The sequence below is a fragment of the Malaclemys terrapin genome, chromosome 2, assembly GCF_027887155.1.
Source record: "Malaclemys terrapin pileata isolate rMalTer1 chromosome 2, rMalTer1.hap1, whole genome shotgun sequence".
NCBI lineage: Eukaryota > Metazoa > Chordata > Testudines > Emydidae > Malaclemys > Malaclemys terrapin.
This window is the reverse complement of record NC_071506.1, coordinates 186618601-186638821: the sequence shown is the minus strand read 5'-3', so window position 1 is coordinate 186638821 and position 20221 is coordinate 186618601. Positions and strand designations below refer to the sequence as shown.

General features: G+C 42.4%; 1 protein-coding gene across 1 annotated transcript; it reads left to right on the top strand.

Annotated features, from left to right (window-relative positions):
• The first annotated feature begins 992 nt into the window (after positions 1-992).
• On the top strand, positions 993-1425 carry LOC128831301 (60S ribosomal protein L7-like). Its single transcript, XM_054017618.1, has one exon. The coding sequence runs from the start codon at positions 1009-1011 to the stop codon at positions 1423-1425; it is 417 nt and encodes a 138-aa protein (XP_053873593.1). The 5' UTR covers positions 993-1008.
• Positions 1426-20221: the final 18796 nt, after the last annotated feature.

Below are 20221 nucleotides of genomic sequence, written 5' to 3'. Positions count from 1 at the left end.
CATTTTAAAGATAGGACCAAATAACAAAACCTTTCATTTAAAGCACTTCTCCATAACCAGAAACATGTATATATGTACACATATGGAAGGAGAGGGAAGAAGAGTGAATATACACAGACCACATGCAATATTTCTGCATCAGGTTTTTAATTCTAAACTAAACATTGAGGATCTTGAGCTAATGAGAGATCTACTCTCTGTCTGATGCCTGCACATAGCTACTAATATTAAAAAGGAGAATTAAGTTTTGAGGCTGCCCTTGCTTCCATTGACTACCAGTTCCATAAACATCTAACACATTTCTGTAACAACTCTCAATGCTGTAACAAGAGCCAGGCAGTATTGGCATATGCAAATATCAACATCATACGAATATTAATTTTAAAGACAAAAGAAAAAGGACCGCTGGAGAAACACAAAGGAAATTCAAAGCTTTCAATTACAATTTAGACAGAGACGCAGTCAAGATATAACAAATGAGGGCTCATCAAAGAAGTAATTACAGGCAGGCCCTACTTTGCGTAATTGTTGGTGGAGCCTTCAATTTGAATTTCTCTGCTCTTATTACTTTATAGCCAACACACTGCAATACTTCTTGCTAAGTGAACTCATCTATTTTTTCCATACATAAACAACAAAGTAATTCAAGGATATAATATAGATAGATTAAGTACTAATGTAGACCATTAATGTTAAAGAACGAGTCAGGAAATTCCTTCTATAACTAGACTATAAAAAATAGGCATGTTTTCAAACAACTCAACTAAGTGGGTAAAATACAACGTAGCTCCATATATGATACACACACAGGGCAAAAACTTAGTTCACTTTTCTAAGATACTGAAAGATTCCAACAGAAACATTTTTATGTAGGGGAAAATTTACTCTGAGCCTGCAATCAGCTTAGTGGACTGTGCTTAAGACCTATTCTTAGAAGGTGAGCTCCCTCAAAAGCCACTGATTTCATTGTAAACAGAGGACACTCAGAGCTCTTTTCCGGTGGGGATCATGGCGGGCGTAGAAGGAAAGAAGGTGCCATCTGTTCCAGAAAGCCTTTTAAAAAAGCGAAAGGCTTTTGCTGATATAAAGGCCAAGCGTCTGAAGAGGCTAGTGGTTCAAAAGAAGCTTCGTAAAGCTCAAAGAAAACTCATCTATGCAAGAGCTCAGGCCTATCACAAGGAGTACAGGCAAATGTATAGACGTGAGATTCGTATGGCCCGAATGGCACGCAAAGCTGGCAATTACTATGTACCTGCTGAACCAAAATTGGCCTTCGTGATCAGGATCAGAGGTATCAATGGAGTTAGCCCGAAGGTCCGTAAGGTATTGCAGCTCCTTCGCCTGCGTCAGATTTTCAATGGCACATTTGTAAAACTCAACAAGGCTTCAATTAACATGCAGAGGACACTCAGCAACTTGGACTAAATATTTCTAGATTTCAAACAGATTTGTCCTTTTAGCATAATTTATTTAGACGTAAATCCATATAAGTTTCCATATTGTCGCAAAAATAAAATCCACTCAGCTGAGAAGCCTGCTCCCCCCACCCTCAAAAAAAACAAACCTTCCCAAATCTATGCTGGTTTACATTTTTCTACTAATACTGCTAGATATCACTCAGCTCCACAATACAGCAAATCTTTTCACTTTCTTTATGCTCTGAGGCTGTGGATTTTAATTCTTCCAAAAAATGTTTAAAACATCATCTCTTGTTTCAATTTTAATATCACATGGAACGTACAAGTTCATGATTAGTATCCTATTGTGCAATCAGATGCAATCTTCCTCCAAAAAAGTGTTCAAGATTTGAGAATAATATCTTGCATAAATTCCACTAGAGAGTCATTTGCAAGATTTTTTTTTAATAGTACAAGATTCCAAAACCAACCACACTGCTTAGATTTAAGGACACAAACACCTGCATTTCAGAAGTTATTTAAACACCATTCTTAATTTAGGGTAAAGGTTTCAGCCTTAGAATGCAATATAACATAACAAAGCAGACTGTACAGATGCACAAGAAATGTCTATCACATAAAAAAATGATTCACAGAAATAATACATTTGAAGTTTCATGTGCAACAAAAAGCATATACAGTATTATAGTATCTGAGGTTAACCAATTAGCTCAAAGAATTAAAGAAATTGGGAAAATGACAGGATCCAATTATTATATAAAGAACTGTACTTTGTACATTTTCAAACTAGGAATCAGGGCCAGTACAATTCTGCCATCTGCTGGAAAAGAAGAATACACTTTAAAATATTAGCAAACAACTTTAAGGCAACGGTATCTATTTGATAGCAAGTCATTTTTTTAAAAAGGAGTTTAAAGTAGTTTTGAGTATTACACCTGCCTCTAAATTCCCCTACCAGTTCTTAGGAAGCCATAATTGTAAAACCCCTTTTTTTTTTTTTTTTTTTTTTTTTTAAGTCTCTCTTATTTGTGTTGTTGGGTAAAAGAGATACCCAAACAAGTGAAACTGGCAGATACCTATAAAAGTAAAAAATAGTGAATATGACTATTCACAAAAGTGCTGCCAAATGTGCAACTGAAAAAAAAAATCAATCATTTTTATCGCTAGGCTCTCAGATATAGTAAATGTTGGTGTTCCTTATAAAAACAATGCGTTAGTTAAAAAGACATCATCCAGAAGAGTGATTTTTGTGTTAATGGTGTCTCTCTAAAATGCAAGGAAACATGAAAGCCATGAATGCGCAGATTTCTTTCAATGGTCTTTGGATCAAGCCCTTAGTAATGTAAAACTATGGAGCTAGTGCCATAATAAATAAAATATAACAACAACAACAACCACCCAACTCTTAGTGCTTTATTTCAGCAGATCTCGAAGCACTTATATAGGAGGTCAGTATCATTATCCCCATTTTACAGATGAGGAAACTGACATATAGAGAGGGGAAGTAATTTGCTCAGTCACACAGCAAGCTAGTAGAAAAGCAAGAATAGAAAGAGGAGGACTGGAACGAAGATGTTAATCTGTCTGTCTGACACCCCTCCACACACAGAAATAGACAGAACAATTGATCCCGCTGTGTTTGAGATATTTAAATGTATTTCATACATTGTGCAGTATAACACATAATCCAATGTGCATGCTGCAGTGTCTTTCACTAATGAATGCACTACATATACATATGATGTCCCACATACACGACTATTACTTTACCTCATTCTCTCACTTTCCTGTGATTTTCCTTCTGATATTACTACTAAAGATGGACAATTCATCCATGTGCTAACTTTTTCTACTTTCATTTGGATCAGACAATATGGGAAAATATGCTAACCATTGGACACATTTGTAGTGTGTGGTGCATCATGGGATGAAAAGGTTGGTGAAACATGTCATTTCACTGCAAAAACACCAAAGAGGAGGATTCCCACCCTGTCTGTGTTTGATTAGCTTTATGGAGTAATACAATTAAATAGGGCATTTGGAAGAGACAATAAGTCTGACAATTAGAGTGCAGCAAAATAAGGAATTTTTCAGTTCTGTGAAAATTTTGAAAAGTCAGGAAAAATTGTTTTGGATCAAACAAAATGTTTTGCTCAACCTGAAAAAAATGTTTCAGTTCAATTTTGAGTAAAACATTTTGATTATTCAGAATTTTATTTTGTTTCTTAAGAATTAGATGAAACCAAATTGAATTCACAAAACATTTTGGTGTCTCCAAATCTGAATTTTTCCACCAAAAAAGTTTCAATTGAAAATTGTCACCCAGTTCTCTGGACATCCAGTTGCTAAGATGTTAATACATTAAAAGCTCAGATCAATGAACAGTAATCCTGGAGGAAATCAGTCCAACACTGATTACAACTGTTCTTAGATTTATAGATTCTAAGGCCAGAAGGGACCATAATGAATATCTAGTGTGATCTCCTGCATAACCCAGGCCAATGCACCAAAAATAATTCTTAGAGCAGATTTTTTGGAAAAACAGTCAATTTGACTTTGAAATTGTCAGTGGTAGAGATTCCACCACAACCCTTCGGAAAATATCCTACGGAAAAGTACAAACTGAAATAGAGAATTCAATAAAACAGGACATTTCTGAAAACATGTCTGGGAACAGAGACTTCAGAAATAGGGCTGTATGAAAATGAGAGGTCATTCCTGGGAAAGCTGCCTTCTGACATAACAAAAATCATGAACACTCAAAGTTAAACCACCAAATATTTTGAATTTCTCCAGCCTAAACATAGATGGTCTATTCATTTGAGCATCACTTGCTGAAAGACATTCTGTGTTCTTTGCTACAATGACAGAATAATGGGGATCATTAGAACCTGTTTTCTGTCTGTTTCTGACACTGCTGATCAATTAATTTTGTAATATGGTTGTATTTGTAAAGGAATGCAGTCTCAGACAGAGATTGTAGAGACTGGGCCTTCTGAAATCTGGGCTCTATTCCTGGCTCTCACATTGACTCAATTGGACAGGTCCAATAAAAGATATTACCTCACCCACCTTGTTTTCTCTAATATTCTGGGAACAACATGGCTACAACAACACAGCATATAACCTCTCTGTGCCTCAGTTATAAAATGGGGATAACAACGATTACAGTATCTTCATAACAAGCTTTGAAGTAGAGATGAAAAGCACTATAGGAAAGCTAAATGCAATTTTTATAGCCAGCCCTATTCGGATATCTTGGCCCCTAAAAGTCTCCAGTTGATTTCTGTGTGTAGCAAAATTGCTGGACACTCTAGTTTTCAAAGATGAGCACCTGCAGCTTCAAAGTGCTCCCTTTGGAGTTGTGGATGCTCAGCATGTCTGAAAAGGCATAGCCAAGATAAATATCGGCTTATACTACAGTGTTCCTGCCATAAGAGCACAAATTCTGTCAAAAATGTCTTGTGAAACTTCTGATAAAAAAGAAAGTTATATAAAAAAATGGAGAAGAGCTGAGTCGTACTACAACCACCTTAGCAATGTTGGATCTGATCTCTCAACTGCATGAAAGGCTTCTCATGAGCAAAACATCTTAACAACTTGCTCTTATGTCTCCCTTTTTACAGCCATTTTGCGTGATCACTTTCTTTCTCAGAATAGTTTTTTTCTGATCTTTTCTTATTCTTTTTCTACCCCAGCACTGCTCAGGTTTTAACAAAGGATGGATGGATGGATAATTTTTGGTCATTGTCACTCAAAAAAAAAATTGTTAAACACTGATTAACACATCATCATGGGATTGTTAAAGCCTAGTCAGCTAATGATTGCAGCAATTAGGTCCATCTGCCTACGTGCAGTTTTGAATGGGAGCTGGCACTTCTCTCCATGTGAATAGCAGAAATAGGCAGCACACACACACACAGCCTAATGAGTTTAAAAGAGGAATATGCTTATTTAAGATCACAGTTTAAATAATGTGACAATATTGCTGAAGTACCCATAGAAATGCTGTCTTACTTGGAAATTGTTTGATGCATATTATATATATTCTCCCACAAATTAAAAAACTTTGTTAGCTTCAGGTTTAGGTTGGTCAAGTGCATTTGCTGTTAATGCAGTCAAACAAACCACATGCTAAAATAACTGCAACATGCACTTCTGTATACCTCACCACACAAACGCTCTTTAAGGGGCATATGTTGTTCCTCATGCAAGACACAGGTAAGTGCGGCAGGTAACAGGAAATACCAAATGCACCTAAGGCACATATAGCCTACAGAATGCTGGTGTGAGGCAACTGAGTCTATTAAGTTCTCAAGCCCTCGACCTGTGTGGCTGTTGGGAGAGGGGGATTTGAAGGCTGAGGGGAAGTTTTACTCATTATATGGGTATATTTAGATCAGTGGTTATCAACCTGCGGCCGCAGGCTGCTTGTGGTCCAGTCATCCCCGAGCTGAGGCCCATATGACATCCTCAGGGCCATACAGGTAGTATTGGATGCTACCCACAATGGTAAATAGGCTGAGAACCACTATACAGTTATACTGGTATAGTCCCCTGTGGGGAGAATCATGAAGGTCCCACTTATAGTCATTTACAGCACATCTGAGCACTCTGCATATGACTGAGCTTTGCTCACAGGGGCATGGAATGTCAAAACCAGGGGTCTCGATCGCCGGATGACATGAGATAGGCACTGGCTTGTTTGAAGCTTGTTCTTGCTGCCTAGAGGTGACACTGAGGTTCTGGAAAGGAATTGTCCAGAGTGCCTGGTGCTAAGGTGGAAATAGACTCTACATCTCCCAAGTCCCCATCTACTAATAGACCTTTCTGTCTCTCTGACTTTTTAATGGCTATTCACTGGTTATTAGTACTCTTAGATTTGCCTCACTGTTATCTAAGTCTGTTTACTGGATCTGCATTACCTGCTAGTCAGCAAGTGCCTGTAGCCTTATCTCTGCCAGACAGGCTAAAGGTTTGTTTATCTTTACAACTTCTTGATACAAGACCACACCCTGGGTCTGGCTATTCAGAGGCAGCAGCTCAACCTTCCCACAGCTCAGCCTATTCCCCCTCCCCTCATCTTCCTTATCTTGGGGTTTTGTTTATTTCTCCATTTGCTGTTCCCTACTGTGAGAATGAGGGCACGAATCAGTCCTTGCATCCCTTTTCTCTGTCCACTCCTCTCCCCATTTTTCTCCTTCTCAGATCTGCTTTTCCACCCCCCTCCATGCCTTCCTTCCCTCTTCTCTTCTAACCCATTCTCCCTGCTGTCGTCCTCTCTAAGCTTTTCTTCCTCATTACTATTTTATTCTACCCCCTTCTCTTTGACCCAGGTCTCCTTATGTTCTTCTTCCACCTCATCTCTTCTTTCTTCTGTCTGGCTCCTCCCCTACTATCTTTCTCCCTCCCCCTCTCCCATTCCTGACCCAGCCTTCTCTCTGCTCTGCCCCTAAATATGCTGTAACCTCCATCTCCCCAAAATCCTGTGTCTTGGAGGTGGGGGGAGGGAATCGAAGCTCACAGAGAGACAGTGTTGTCCAGCAGATCAGACACAGGAGACCTGAGTTCTATTCCTGGTTTGGCCACTGGCCTTCTGTATGACCACGTGAAAGTCACTGCCTCACTGTGCCTTGGTTTCCCCTTCCACTGGTTGTCTTTCCTGTTGATGTAGACTGGGAACTCTGAGCAAGGGACTCGCTCTCACTGTGCATATAGTATGGAAGTATACATAGAACACCTAGTGCATTTGGGCCATGATCTTGTCTGGAGTTGCAAGGCACTACCATAGTACAAATAAATACCGGTAGTAACCCTGCCCCAAATAAATAAAATTATGTGGCTGTACAGGGTTCTCTCCACCCAAAAATTTCAGTGCAGAATCCCCAGGTAGCCAGTTACATGGACTTTCCAGCAATTTTGTCCAGCCAGAGCAAGGCCCAGAATGACCTCTATCAAATACTTTTTCAACCAACCAAACTGCTTCTATAACTTTATTTTATCCAGCTCACAATGGAGTTTGTGGGAGTCTCTTAATCAACTTCAGGATTGGGCCCGCCAGGCTGATGAGGACTGGGATATTAAATATCAGGGGGTAGCCGTGTTAGTCTGTATCTACAAAAACAACAAGGAGTCTGGTGGCACCTTAAAGACTAACAGATTTATTTGGGCATAAGCTTTCGTGAGTAAAAACCTCACTTCTTCGGATGCATAGAGTGAAAGTTACAGATGCAGGCATTATATACTGACACATGGAGAGCAGGGAGTTACTTTGCAAGTGGAGAACCAGTGTTGACAGGGCCAATTCAATCAGGGTGGATGTAGTCCACTCCCAATAACAGATGAGGAGGTGTCAATTCCATGTGTCAGTATATAATGCCTGCATCTGTAACTTTCACTCTATGCATCCGAAGAAGTGAGGTTTTTACTCACGAAAGCTTATGCCCAAATAAATCTGTTAGTCTTTTGGGATATTAAAGAGTCTCACTTCCCTTGGGTGTCCTAGAGCATTAAATTCTAGGATTAAAGTTTTACCCAAAGAAGGCACTTCCATGTAGGGAACATGATGCAACCAGAAAGTCAACTTGCTTCCTCAAATCTCAGAAAATATTTGGAAGATGCCGAATAAAATAACAATAGAACTTTCAGAACACATTCTACTGTGAAATATGCCACAGATATTCCAACATACAGAAGAAAAATAGTGAACTGTGCCCTGTAAATAAAATGTGATCATCTTGTCTGACTGCCTGAATAACACAGGCCAAAGAACAAATTTCTGGGCCACAAGAGATAAAAGGATTAACCTGTAATAATCCATAAAAATTCCATATGTGGACCAAAGTGAGTTGAAATAGAGTTTATGTGCAACCTTTCTAGATAGAGGGGGAAAACACAAATAATCCGGAGCTAAAACTAATAATAATATACTGTAAAGTATATCCTGCTGTCACTGGATTATTTGTATTACTGAAATACTAACACAAAGCTTCCAAACAGAAGCAACTATTGCCCAATGCATCAGAACAACAGTATTTAATAAAAATAAGTTGGGCATCACATATATGTAATCAAGGCACAAAGATTTCTATAGCAGAGGCACAAGGTGACAATTTCAGGAAGGCAGGCAACAACTTTTTAGACTCTACCCTGATGAAGAGTTCACACTGCTAGCTCTGTTATACCATGGACAATTCAGTTCTGCACTTGCATGCCTTGTGTATTCAATTCTACACTTGCATGCTTTTTTAGTCCTCCATACAAAAATGCACTAGATTATTGAATTGAGTTAATGTTTCCATATAGTAGTGGTCCCCAAACTGTGGGGTGTGCCCCCCTAGGGTGGTACGGAGGAAATTAGGGGAGACATGCAGTCCCACTCCACCCCAGACCAGCTCCGCCTCCAACCCCGTTCAGCCCCACCCCCCATCCTGATCTACCTCTAGGCCCAGCTCTGCCCTCACTCCCTTTCCGCGCCCTGCTGCACCCCCAGCCCAGCCCAGCCTCAGCTGCAGCTCCACTCCACCCCCAGCTCCAGCCCCAACCCAGCTGTGCCCTCATTCCCTTTCCGTCCCCAGACCAGCTCCACCTTTTGCCACAGGCACTGACTTTCTGATTTCCCTCGCTCCTCCCCAGGCCACACTCCCACTCCATCCCTTCTCTCAAAGCCCCACCCCCACCCTGTCTCTTCCTGCCCTTGCTCCTCCCCCTCCAGCACCTCCTGCTCGCTGCTGAACAGCTGATCAGCAGTGGGCAGTAGGCTCTGGGGGGAGGGAGGGAGAGGGAGGAACTGATCGGTGGGGTCCAGTGGGTGCCCTGGAGCACCCACGGAGTTGGCGCCTATGCCTCTAGTCCCAGCTCCTTCCCACTTCAGCTTCCAGCTCCATCTTCAGCCCAAGCTCTGCTGCTGAGGAAACCTTGAAGGGGGGATGCAGACAGATTCCATTATTGGGGGGCAGAGGGGCACCACTGGAAAAGTTTGAGCACCACTGCCATATAGCTATAATCTAATTGATTTTGTCTGCATGTATGAAGTTTTAGTAGATGCATGGTATCAGAATGAAAACCTCAGGGAACTATGTTAAACATCTATAGGCACTTATCTTAATCATCTGCCAGAAATGTACATGATGGCTCATTTTAATAATGATTGAATCATTGAGTTGCACAAAGAGAGGTGTTCCTATCTTTACTTACAGAATAGCAAGTCCCCATTAAAACCTTGTATGTTCAGTTCTACACCTGCATGCCTTTTCGTGACTAAATAGCATCCTCCATGCGCGGTGCTACAGAACAAAATGGCATCCTCCATGCACACTCAGGGGGCCAGACAGAATTGTCTCGCGGGCCGCCATTTGGATGACATTGTAATTCTGGAGCATGTAATACATGCATGGTACATATAGACAGCATGCCCCCTGAAAAGACCAAAGTTTGTAAGTCCACAATAAAGAACACTGTCCCATCAAGGAGTAACTTTTAAATATAGTCTTGTGCCAGGAGATATGCTTTTATCACTGGAAATTGCGACTGGTCACAAGTCACAACATGTTTCTTTTCTCTAATTCAGACTTCGATTCACCAAAGCATTTAAACACATATATAATCCTATCTCTGTTCAGCAAAGCAATTAAGCACACACCAGAGTGTTACCAGCTCATGATTTCATTGTGAATCTTGTGATATTTGGTATGTTCCTTAAAGCCCCAGCTCCTGGAGTCATGTGATTATGTGAGAATCGATTCTTTCATTTTTAAGTAAGTTTCTAGCCTTTTATCCTTTATGGAGAAAAACTTGAAAATGTGACCCTTAAAAGCTCAAAAAACAGAAGGCAAAGACAAAGAAACCAAAATTGATTATTATTATTAAATCTCATATGGAAACACAGCTATCATGGATTACCCAAGGAAACACTTTTTCAGCGTTCAGTCAGTAATATATACAAATAGATATGATACTGAGAAATTTGCAGTCATGCTATGTCATTACATGGGGTTAAGAGATGGATACCGATGCTGTCCATTCCATTTACCTGCCACATAGACCCACCCATCACCATGGTATTTGAACATTGCTACAGAAGCCTTTAAACAACAAAAGAAATGTACTAACTTTAGCACTCATGTAGCAGTTAGATTTGGGATGACGTCTTTTGTGGACTTTAGTTACATCGTTCCTTTTTTTCCTGTAATTCAATATTGCTGACATCCAGCATTCAAAAAGCTGGAGTCTGGGCACAAAAAATAATGAGATGGACGTAAAAGCCATGACATTTTAAAAATAATAATTTGGGGTTAATTTTTATTTACCTTCTGGTGGTGGAGCATTTAGGGTTCACATTTTCAAGCTTTCGTCTACATCCCTGTTGGCTAGAATTTACTTTATTAACAATTAAAACTGAGATTCTCAGGTAATAACAAATCCAGGAGCTTTAAGAAAAATCCCAAATTACAAGAAACTCACAATAAAACCATGAGTGCTGGCGACCTTGGTACTTTTCTGTGAAAGAGCATTGTGTTCAATTGTCACGGGGTGTGTATCATTTAACTACACAAATCACTATCCTGTTGATATGTTTTTGGTATTCAGTGCAAACTTTGGATAATACAATGCTTTGTTTTGCAATGTTGAGTTTTCAGTTGCATTTAGAACTGTTTAGTAAAGCATGCCATTGAAAATAAACCAGTGTCTGCTGCTCGAGGTCTACTTGCCTTTGGATGTGTAAGATGGGATGTACCTGAATATTTAGCCTGCTAAAATACAATTTCACCACCAGGTGGTAGTGTTTATTCATTCACACATTCCCTTCCAATGGAACTTACCTCAGTAGAGAGAGCTAAGGAAAATCTCCACACATCACTCTAGGTCCCTGGCTGTGTAGTTAAAGAGGTCCTCCCACCATATGTTTCTGGAAAGTATACTCAGAGCGAGACTTCTGCCTCTCATCCACATCTGCTCCCACTGCTGAGTGCTGTGGGGAAGAGGTATCTGACTCTCATCTGTGAAAAATGTCACACAGGAAGCCACCCAAACACTTGGCTGCTGTCAATAACCCCACACAGTTAAATTCACAACAGTTGGGACAGAAGGAGCATAGAAACAATCAATCTTTATAAAGCAAAATTCCACTATATCAGTTTTCCTGTTACATACACAAAACATGTTTAGTTCAATGCAAATAAAGTTCAATGCATACACATACATCAACAGCTGGTTTGCAGTGAAGAACAGCTAGCACCACAATCCCTTATTCATACACTGTCAAATTTCATTAATTCAGCCAGTCCTGAACAGGTTCTATTTATCAGTCCTTGACTGAGGCAATACTCCATTGACTTTAAAGGAAGTTGCCCCAGAGCTCCTGATGGGACTAAATAAGGAGGTATTTCAGACATTACACTTTGACCCCTCTTTCTGCTCCTTCTTTTCTATAGACTCCCAGGGGAGAAAAGTCTCAGAATAAGGTACGTCTACACTACCCGCCGGATCAGCTGGTAGTGATCAATCTATCGGGGATTGATTTATCGCGTCTAGTGTAGACACAATAAATCAATCCCCGATCACTCTGCCATCAACTCCTGTACGCCACCGCGGCGAGAGGTGGGAGCAGAATCGACAGGGGAGTGGCGGCAGTCGACCCCGCGCCGTAAGGATGCGAGGTAAGTTGACCTAAGATACGTCGACTTCAGCTACGCTATTCTCGTAGCTGAAGTTGCGTATCTTAGGTTGATCCCCACCCTCCCAGTGTAGACCAGTCTAAGATGATAACACTTAAAGCTTTTGTTTTCCTTGTTCTGCAGTCTGCAGATCTCTAGCTACACCTTTCCCTCCCAGCAGATGACAAGGTAATATAGGTCAAAGCAAGAGGAGTAAATTACAGGAAGAGAGGAATGCAAACATTAACAATTATTTTATTATGTTTTGCAGACTGTAATAAAAGTATGATCCAATACTATGCAAACCAGAAATGGAAAATATTTCACATGACCAAGGCCTTGGTACCAAAGGTTAATTCCCAAATGACATGATAGGATCAGCCCCCCCCCCCCCCCCCCTTAACACTACTGGTGCACCCAGGTTTAGTTAAGAGTTTAAAAGCACATGAAAGTTAAATATAAGCCCCAGTTCAAGAGGACAATGAAGGTGTCTTGCATACAGTCCCATAAGCAAGTTATCAACATTCACAAATTTATCACCGATCTCACAGCATTTTGTGTTTTCTATTCAAGCCCCAGCTCCTGAAGTCAGGTGATTAAGATTCATATTTTCAACCTGTTCTCCACAACAAAGACTCAAAAACCACAAGGTAAATAAAAAGACATTTTGTATTTTGATCTCCTGATTTTTAAGACAGGCTCATTGTTTTCTGAGGCCTAACTCACGATTTTTGAACGCTTGGGGTCGGCAGTACGGCGTAAAGACAAAGTTTAACAAGTCACAACAGTGGTGAACAATCAAAATCGTTCCTGTTTTGTTTAGTTTCCTGTTTATATTCATAGCCATGACAGTAATTTTAAAATGGATGTATAGGCCTTTTTTTTTGGTGCTGCTTACTATACTATATTAGCAACTTATAAATATTAATGAATGTATCCTCACTACACCTTTGTGAAGCAGGATGGTAGTGTTATCACTATTTTACAGATGGGAAATAGACAGGTAGAAGGAGGCCCTAGGCCTGCAAATAAGTTGACTTAATTTGACTACTGCAATTGAAATCAGTGGGGCTACTCCTGGTAGTAAAGTTAAGCATTGTACATAAATATTTTCAGGATCAGGGCCTAAGTTATGATGAGATTTTTAGAGATATTTAGGCATTGCTCTGCTCAGGGTTACAACACCTAACAGATGTGGGAACTTAAGTACCACTGACTTTCAATGAGACTTAGGTGCCTACATCAGTTATATTTTGCAATGCTGAGAAGAACAAAGTCTAAATACATTCAAAAATATGGGCCTAAATGACTTGCCCAAGGTCATGCAGGAAATTTAACTTGTGAAAGAGCCAGACATTGAGCTCAAATCTTCTGAGTTCCAGTCTAGTGGGTTAACAACATGATCAGCCTTCTTCTCTAAGGAAACTTTGCTATTCAAATATAGCAAGTAGTATGAGCTTTCACAACTGAATTGCACTGCAGCATAGAATCCATTTGGAATATGTGTCCTTTCTCCCGACCCCTTCCCAAAAATCCCATATTGCATCTCAGTCTGTGATGACTTACACCTCAAGCCTGCAAACACTATAATTAATGCGTAACTGTACTTACTGAGTAGTCCTTTTAAGTCAATGGGGCTACTCACATGAATAAAGTTATGCACATAGAAAAAGTTTGCTAGATCCGGGTCTTAGCATCAGGGAGCATCATATGTCTAATGTGCTAGCCAAATATATCTATAAGCAGAATTCTGCTCCTTTCAACATGTCATTCTACCAAGATAAAGTGTGTGACTCTAGCACAGAGTTTGTTATAGGAAAGGGCTGTACATTATTATTAATTTCAGGGGACAAACCACACTTTTCCCCCTAGCCCCCACCTTTTTCTGTGGAACACATGTGGGTACTTCTTCCAAGAAACAACAAAAAAAATGAAACCAGATGTTGACTAGTTAATTAGAAAATACAAGTTCAAACACACCCAGAAGGGGGCATGAACAAATGCATAATGCACCACTGTTGATCCCTGAGCACACATGCTGCTGGCTAGTCATTCTTGAAAATGTTGAGAGCAATCACTTCTGATTTTAGGTGGCCCAGTTTTGAGGTGAGACGCTGACACATCTTGGGCCTGATTTCCAAGAGTACACAGCCCCCAAATCCCCTACTGATTTCAGTTGATATGGTAGTTACCCAGCACTTTCTGTACATCAGGCAACAGCTGTCAAAAGTTGGGATCCAAAATTTGAGGGACTCCATAGGCACTTTGAAAAATGTTGGCTTTAGTGAAAATTCATAAGAATATATTTGTATTATTAATCACATTGATCTTTATTACAATAGTGCCTAGACTCCAACCAAAGCCCACTGTGCTAGGCACTGTACAAACTAAAAGTCATAGATAGTCCCAGCCCCAAAGAACTTACCATTGAGATAAAATATCAGAAAATGTGTAGCAAAATAAATAATTTTTTTCAAAAATCTAATTTCTTATGCTACATTAGGAACTTAAGAACAGGCTAACTTATGGTCCTCCTACACTAGTATTCTTTCTTCATAAGCGACCAATACCAGATGGTTCAATGGAGGGTGTAAAAATCTCTACAACACACCCGAATTATCAAATTTTGTACCACAGAGGTTATTTCTCACTGGCCCCAAGTGGATAGATTGGATTTTGCCCTGAAGCCTGAGAACTGATAATCCCTGTAATGTTATCCTGGCTACTAGATCAGTGCAGTAGAGTTTGTTTTCATATGACATTTGCAATCATTTTTTGAAGATTGCTATGCTGTTCACTTAAATAATATCCTGCATGGGGGTATTCCATGGGTTAATTAAGTATAATCTAAAAAGGGAGTTCCCATTTCTATGTTTTAAATGTGTTGCCTTTAAACTCAATTAAGTGTCCCTATGAATAAAGCAACCTCCCTCTTACCCTTATGTGGATTAAACTGCATTTGATACAACCCCAAACTGCCATTTTGTGGGGAAATCAGTTCAGGGGCTATACAGTGATCAGACAGGTGAAGCTCAAGCACAGTAGACTTCACACTCATTACCAGTCACAGGATGAGGCCCAAGGAATGAACACACTTTAACAGCTTCGGATGATAATAGTACCTTTTATCACCTCACCCATCAGAGAAACACAACAACCACTGAGCAGAAACATGGCAGCTTTTTATAAGAATATGGCAGCGTCACAAAGCAGCAGTGGGGAAGGCTACCTTTCAAAAACTGATACCACAGTCAGAAGAAGTTAGGTGGCGAGAATAGAATCATCCAAACTGAAGTTTGGCCAGGGATAACACCTGATTTTTGTGGAAGTGCAATAACTACTTTAATGACCATCCACAGTAAAGATCTCAGCTTCACATCTTATTTGAACATGGGAACCTCCAGCATGCAAAGTTTCCTCAGACATCAGACAGCATTATGTAATAGTGACATGACACAAAGCCACCACTATCCATTCTTCTAGCACTTTGGTTTTCATTCTAAGCACCACCACCCCGCCCCCCTTGGATTGTGAAAGCTGCCACATTTGAAGCCAAAGGGGGCAAGATTTGCACCTACTTCAGTACCACATACTTTGAATGTATTATAAATTGACAGTAGGCAGATATTATTGGACAACAATATCAATAAGATTCCTTAAAAGAGTTATTTATCCTAAGGCACTTCAGACACCGAGCTTTTTACCCGGAAGTTTTTCTTGCTGCAGCATCACCCCCAGATAGGCAGGCATGCCACGTTCTGATGCCAGGAGAAAAGATAACTGAAACCAAAATACTTACTGACTAGAAGAAAGGAAGGTGCAGCGTGCAGCACTCTGCCAAAAAAATGGCCTCCTTAGGGCTGCAAAAGCTTGTGTCTCTGAGATTTAAAGGCCCAGCCACAAAATGCTTGGCTCTCCCAGATTTAAAGGGCCAGGTGTCAGAAAAGTCTTTGCTGGGAAAGACCCCTGTAAAATGCTAACGGTGGTGATTGGGAAGCTGAGGAGATTCTAATATGCCAGTTAAGAGGGCTTCACTTGTTTTTTATTTCAATGTACTCACATTTCCCCTTCAGTCTCCCATGATCTCTCATACACATATAGCATTCCACTGCCCCATTCTCTCTGTACCCCAGCTGCCAGAGAGCAACAATTCCATTTCATAGCAACTGATGAGATTTTGACATTTGTTTTCATTCTGCCCTGGAATGAAACTAAAACCTTTCAAACATTTTCACATGAGCAGAATTGTCCAACTGTCAATTTTCAGATTGAAACCTGAGCTCTTTGATCGGGGAATGTACTTGTATGCAGCCTTGTAGTTAGGCTACTAGTTGGGGATGTGGGAAACCCAGGTTCAAGTCCCTAATATTTCTGATTCTCCATCCCAGATCACTCTGAATGAGGCAGAATAGGGACTAGACTAGGCTATGGGATCTCCCACATTCCCACCTCATGTCCTAACCACTGGGCAGTAGAACGTAAGACCACATATTTTCGGTCTCAAAAAAACAGAAGAGTAATGGGTGTGAAATCTGAACTCCGGATTTACACTAGCAGATTGGGCCTTTGGCCCTGCCCTTAAATGGACTGGCTCCCTGGGCAAATACCAGGCTGTCTTCTGGGATCTCAGTTTGGGCCTGCCCCTTCACTCTTCCATTTGCAGCATCAGATTTAAGCCTAACCAAAACAAATAGCCGTGCTCTGTCTGTAACATGGATTCCTAACACACAGGATTAGGAGTTACAAGGGGGTCCTAATTCAGGGGTGAGGCCAGAGACTGGGACAAGGAGGTCTGTGAGTTGCATATGAAGCACTGCACTGACGTTCTGCCTCAGAGATGCTCCTGGGAAGTGGATTCAAAAGCACCACATTTTTCCTTTTCAGAACTGCTGGAACATAGTCCTCAGCAGGACCATAAATGGATCCTCCAGCCCATGCAGAAGCTAGTTCAGTTAATAGTCTCAAATCCCTCCAGCCCTTATCTACTACACATCTCCCCAGGCTCAGCTCAGCTACCAGGGCTGGGTTTTGGCTTGAGAATTTGGCTCATGTTCTCTCAATGTCTCTGAGGAGGAGGAGTATTCTAGTAACTATGGAGCTGAGTATTTGCCATAAACCTAAATTATGTGAATGCAGATTAAATATTTCTAGAGGTAGGGTGTGTGACCCGGATTCCTTTTGGTGCCAACTGGCAGCACGTGGGTGTACAAGGATCCCTTTGGTAGGATATCTGCATAATAGTTCCCCAAAGGGTGACAGGTGAGATTTCTACTGAGAGCCAGCAGCCCACTGGTCATCATAATCATTGTGAACTGTCTGTATGGATAATATTTAAGAAGTTATGTATCTATACTGAAAATTATGCTCTTCAGGCCATGGAGTTAAGACAGGTTACCAGGTGGTGATAGACCTCACAGATGTTTCTTTCAGGCAGGAGGTAACTGACACCTATCTCCCTGTCTGGCCATACATGTACTGTGTATTGTATGCCTCACGGTATATGTCTATTTCCATACTAAGCCAAGTGCTAACTGAGAGATTGCTAAATCTACAAGAAAGGACATCTACATGATGAAACAAACAGCAGGGGATGTCCTGTTTTCACTAAAGACAAAGAATTGGTCTGGTATATCTTGGAATGCAAGAGGACACACAGAATCCTTCACTTAGGAGGCAAAAAGACGGTTACTCACCGTTGTAACTGTTGTTCTTCGAGATGTGTTGCTCATATCCATTCCATTAGGTGTGTGCGCGCCGCGTGCACGATCGTCGGAAGATTTTCTACCCTAGCAACACCGGCGGGTCGGCTGTGGAGCCCCCTAGAGTGGCGCCTTCATGGCGCTGAATATATACCCCAGCCGACCCGGCGCCCCCTCAGTTCCTTCTTGCCGGCTACTCCGACAGTGGGGACGGGGGGCGGGTTTGGAATGGATATGAGCAACACATCTCGAAGAACAACAGTTACAACGGTGAGTAACCGTCTTTTCTTCTTCGAGTGCTTGCTCATATCCATTCCATTAGGTGACTCCCAAGCCCAACTTAGGTGGAGGGGTCGGAGTGAGACATTGCTGTGTGCAAAACCGCTGATCCGAAAGCAGCATCGTCTCTGGACTGCTGCACTAGTGCATAGTGAGCTGTAAATGTGTGGACTGATGACCAAACCGCCGCTCTACAAATGTCCTGGATCGGAACATGTGCCAGGAAAGCAGTCGAGGAAGCTTGGGCCCTCGTGGAGTGAGCGGTGAGGTGCGGTGCTGAGACACCTGCCAGGTCATAGCAAGTCCGGATGCAAGACGTAATCCAGGAGGATAGGCGTTGTGAGGAGACCGGTGAGCCTTTCATTCGGTCGGCCACTGCAACGAAGAGCTGCGTCGTCTTTCTAAAGTGCTTTGTGCGGTCAATATAGAAGGCCAGGGCCCTGCGTACGTCCAGGGAATGCAAACGTTGATCCTGGCGAGTGGCATGTGGTTTAGGATGAAAAACCGGGAGAAATATATCCTGGTTGATATGAAAAGGAGAAACCACCTTAGGGAGAAAGGCAGGATGTGGACGAAGCTGCACTTTATCCTTATGAAAAACTGTGTAAGGGGGCTCAGATGTAAGCGCCCTGAGTTCAGAAACGCGCCTTGCTGAGGTGATGGCTACGAGGAAGGCTGTCTTCCAGGATAGGTACAGAAGTGAACAGGTGGCCAGTGGCTCGAATGGGGAACCTGTGAGCTTGGAGAGAACCAGGTTGAGGTCCCACGTCGGAACGGGCTGACGTTGTTGTGGGTACATCCGGTCTAAGCCCTTGAGGAATCTAACGACCATCGGGTTAGAGAATACCGAGGACGCGAGTTCCCCTGGGTGAAAGGCCGATATAGCGGCCAGGTGGACTCTAACTGAAGATATCACCAACCCTTGCTGTTTTAGGGCGAGGAGATATTCCAGAATGAGAGGAATAGGTGCCTGCAACAGGGGCGTGGCTCGTTGTTCGCACCAACAGGAGAACCGCTTCCACTTGGCCAGGTACGTGGCCCGTGTTGAGGGCTTCCTACTGCTCAGCAGAATCTGTTGGACAGAGTGCGAGCACTGCTGCTCTGCCTGGGTGAACCATGGAGCAGCCACGCCGTGAGGTGGAGTGATTGTAGGTCAGGGTGACGCAGCCGGCCGTGGTCCTGAGAGATGAGATCCGGACATAATGGAAGCGGGATCGGTGTCTGAACCGAGAGTTCCAACAGTGTGGTGTACCAATGTTGTCTCGGCCACGCTGGAGCGACCAGAATTACCCGTGCCTGGTCTCTGCGCAATTTGAGCAGTACCTTGTGGACCAGAGGAAACGGAGGAAAGGCATAAAACAGGTGATCTTTCCAGGGAAGGAGAAACGCATCCGAGAGGGAGCCCGGAGCTCGACCTTGCAGGGAGCAGAACACGTGGCACTTCCTGTTGTCTCGAGATGCAAACAGGTCTATCTGGGGAAACCCCCACTTCTGGAAGACGGAATGTATGATGTCCGGACGGATAGACCACTCGTGCGTTTGGAAGGACCTGCTGAGTCGGTCCGGTAAAGTGTTCTGGACTCCAGGGAGGAACGATGCCGTGAGATGGATTGAGTGGGCGATGCAGAAGTCCCACAGGCGAATGGCCTCTTGGCACAGAATTGACGAACGTGCTCCTCCTTGCTTGTTGATGTAAAACATGGCCGTGGTGTTGTCGATGAGAACTAACACACAGCGGCCACGTAGGAGATTGAGAAATGCCTGGCACGCCAGGCGCACCGCCATCAGTTCCCGAACATTGATGTGCAGGGCTAGCTGGGGTGCAGTCCACAGGCCCTGGGTATGGTGTTCGTTGAGATGGGCGCCCCAACCCAGAGATGAAGCGTCTGTGACCAGGTGCAGAGAGGGTTGTGGGGCATGAAATGGCATCCCCTCGCAGACCACATTGTGATCTAGCCACCAGGTGAGGGAGGTCAGGACCGAGTTCAGGACCGTGACCACCATGTTCAGGCTGTCCCGATGTGGGCGGTATATTGACGACACCCAGGTCTGGAGTGGGCGAAGCCGAAGTCTGGCATGCCTGGTTACGTACGTGCAGGAAGCCATGTGACCCAGCAGGGTAAGGCACGACCTCACCGTGGTAGTTGGGAAGGCCTGGAGCCCTTGAATG

Excerpts from the sequence above, each read along its gene's own strand:
- LOC128831301 (XM_054017618.1), top strand. The coding sequence starts at position 1,009 with ATGGCGGGCGTAGAAGGAAAGAAGGTGCCATCTGTTCCAGAAAGCCTT.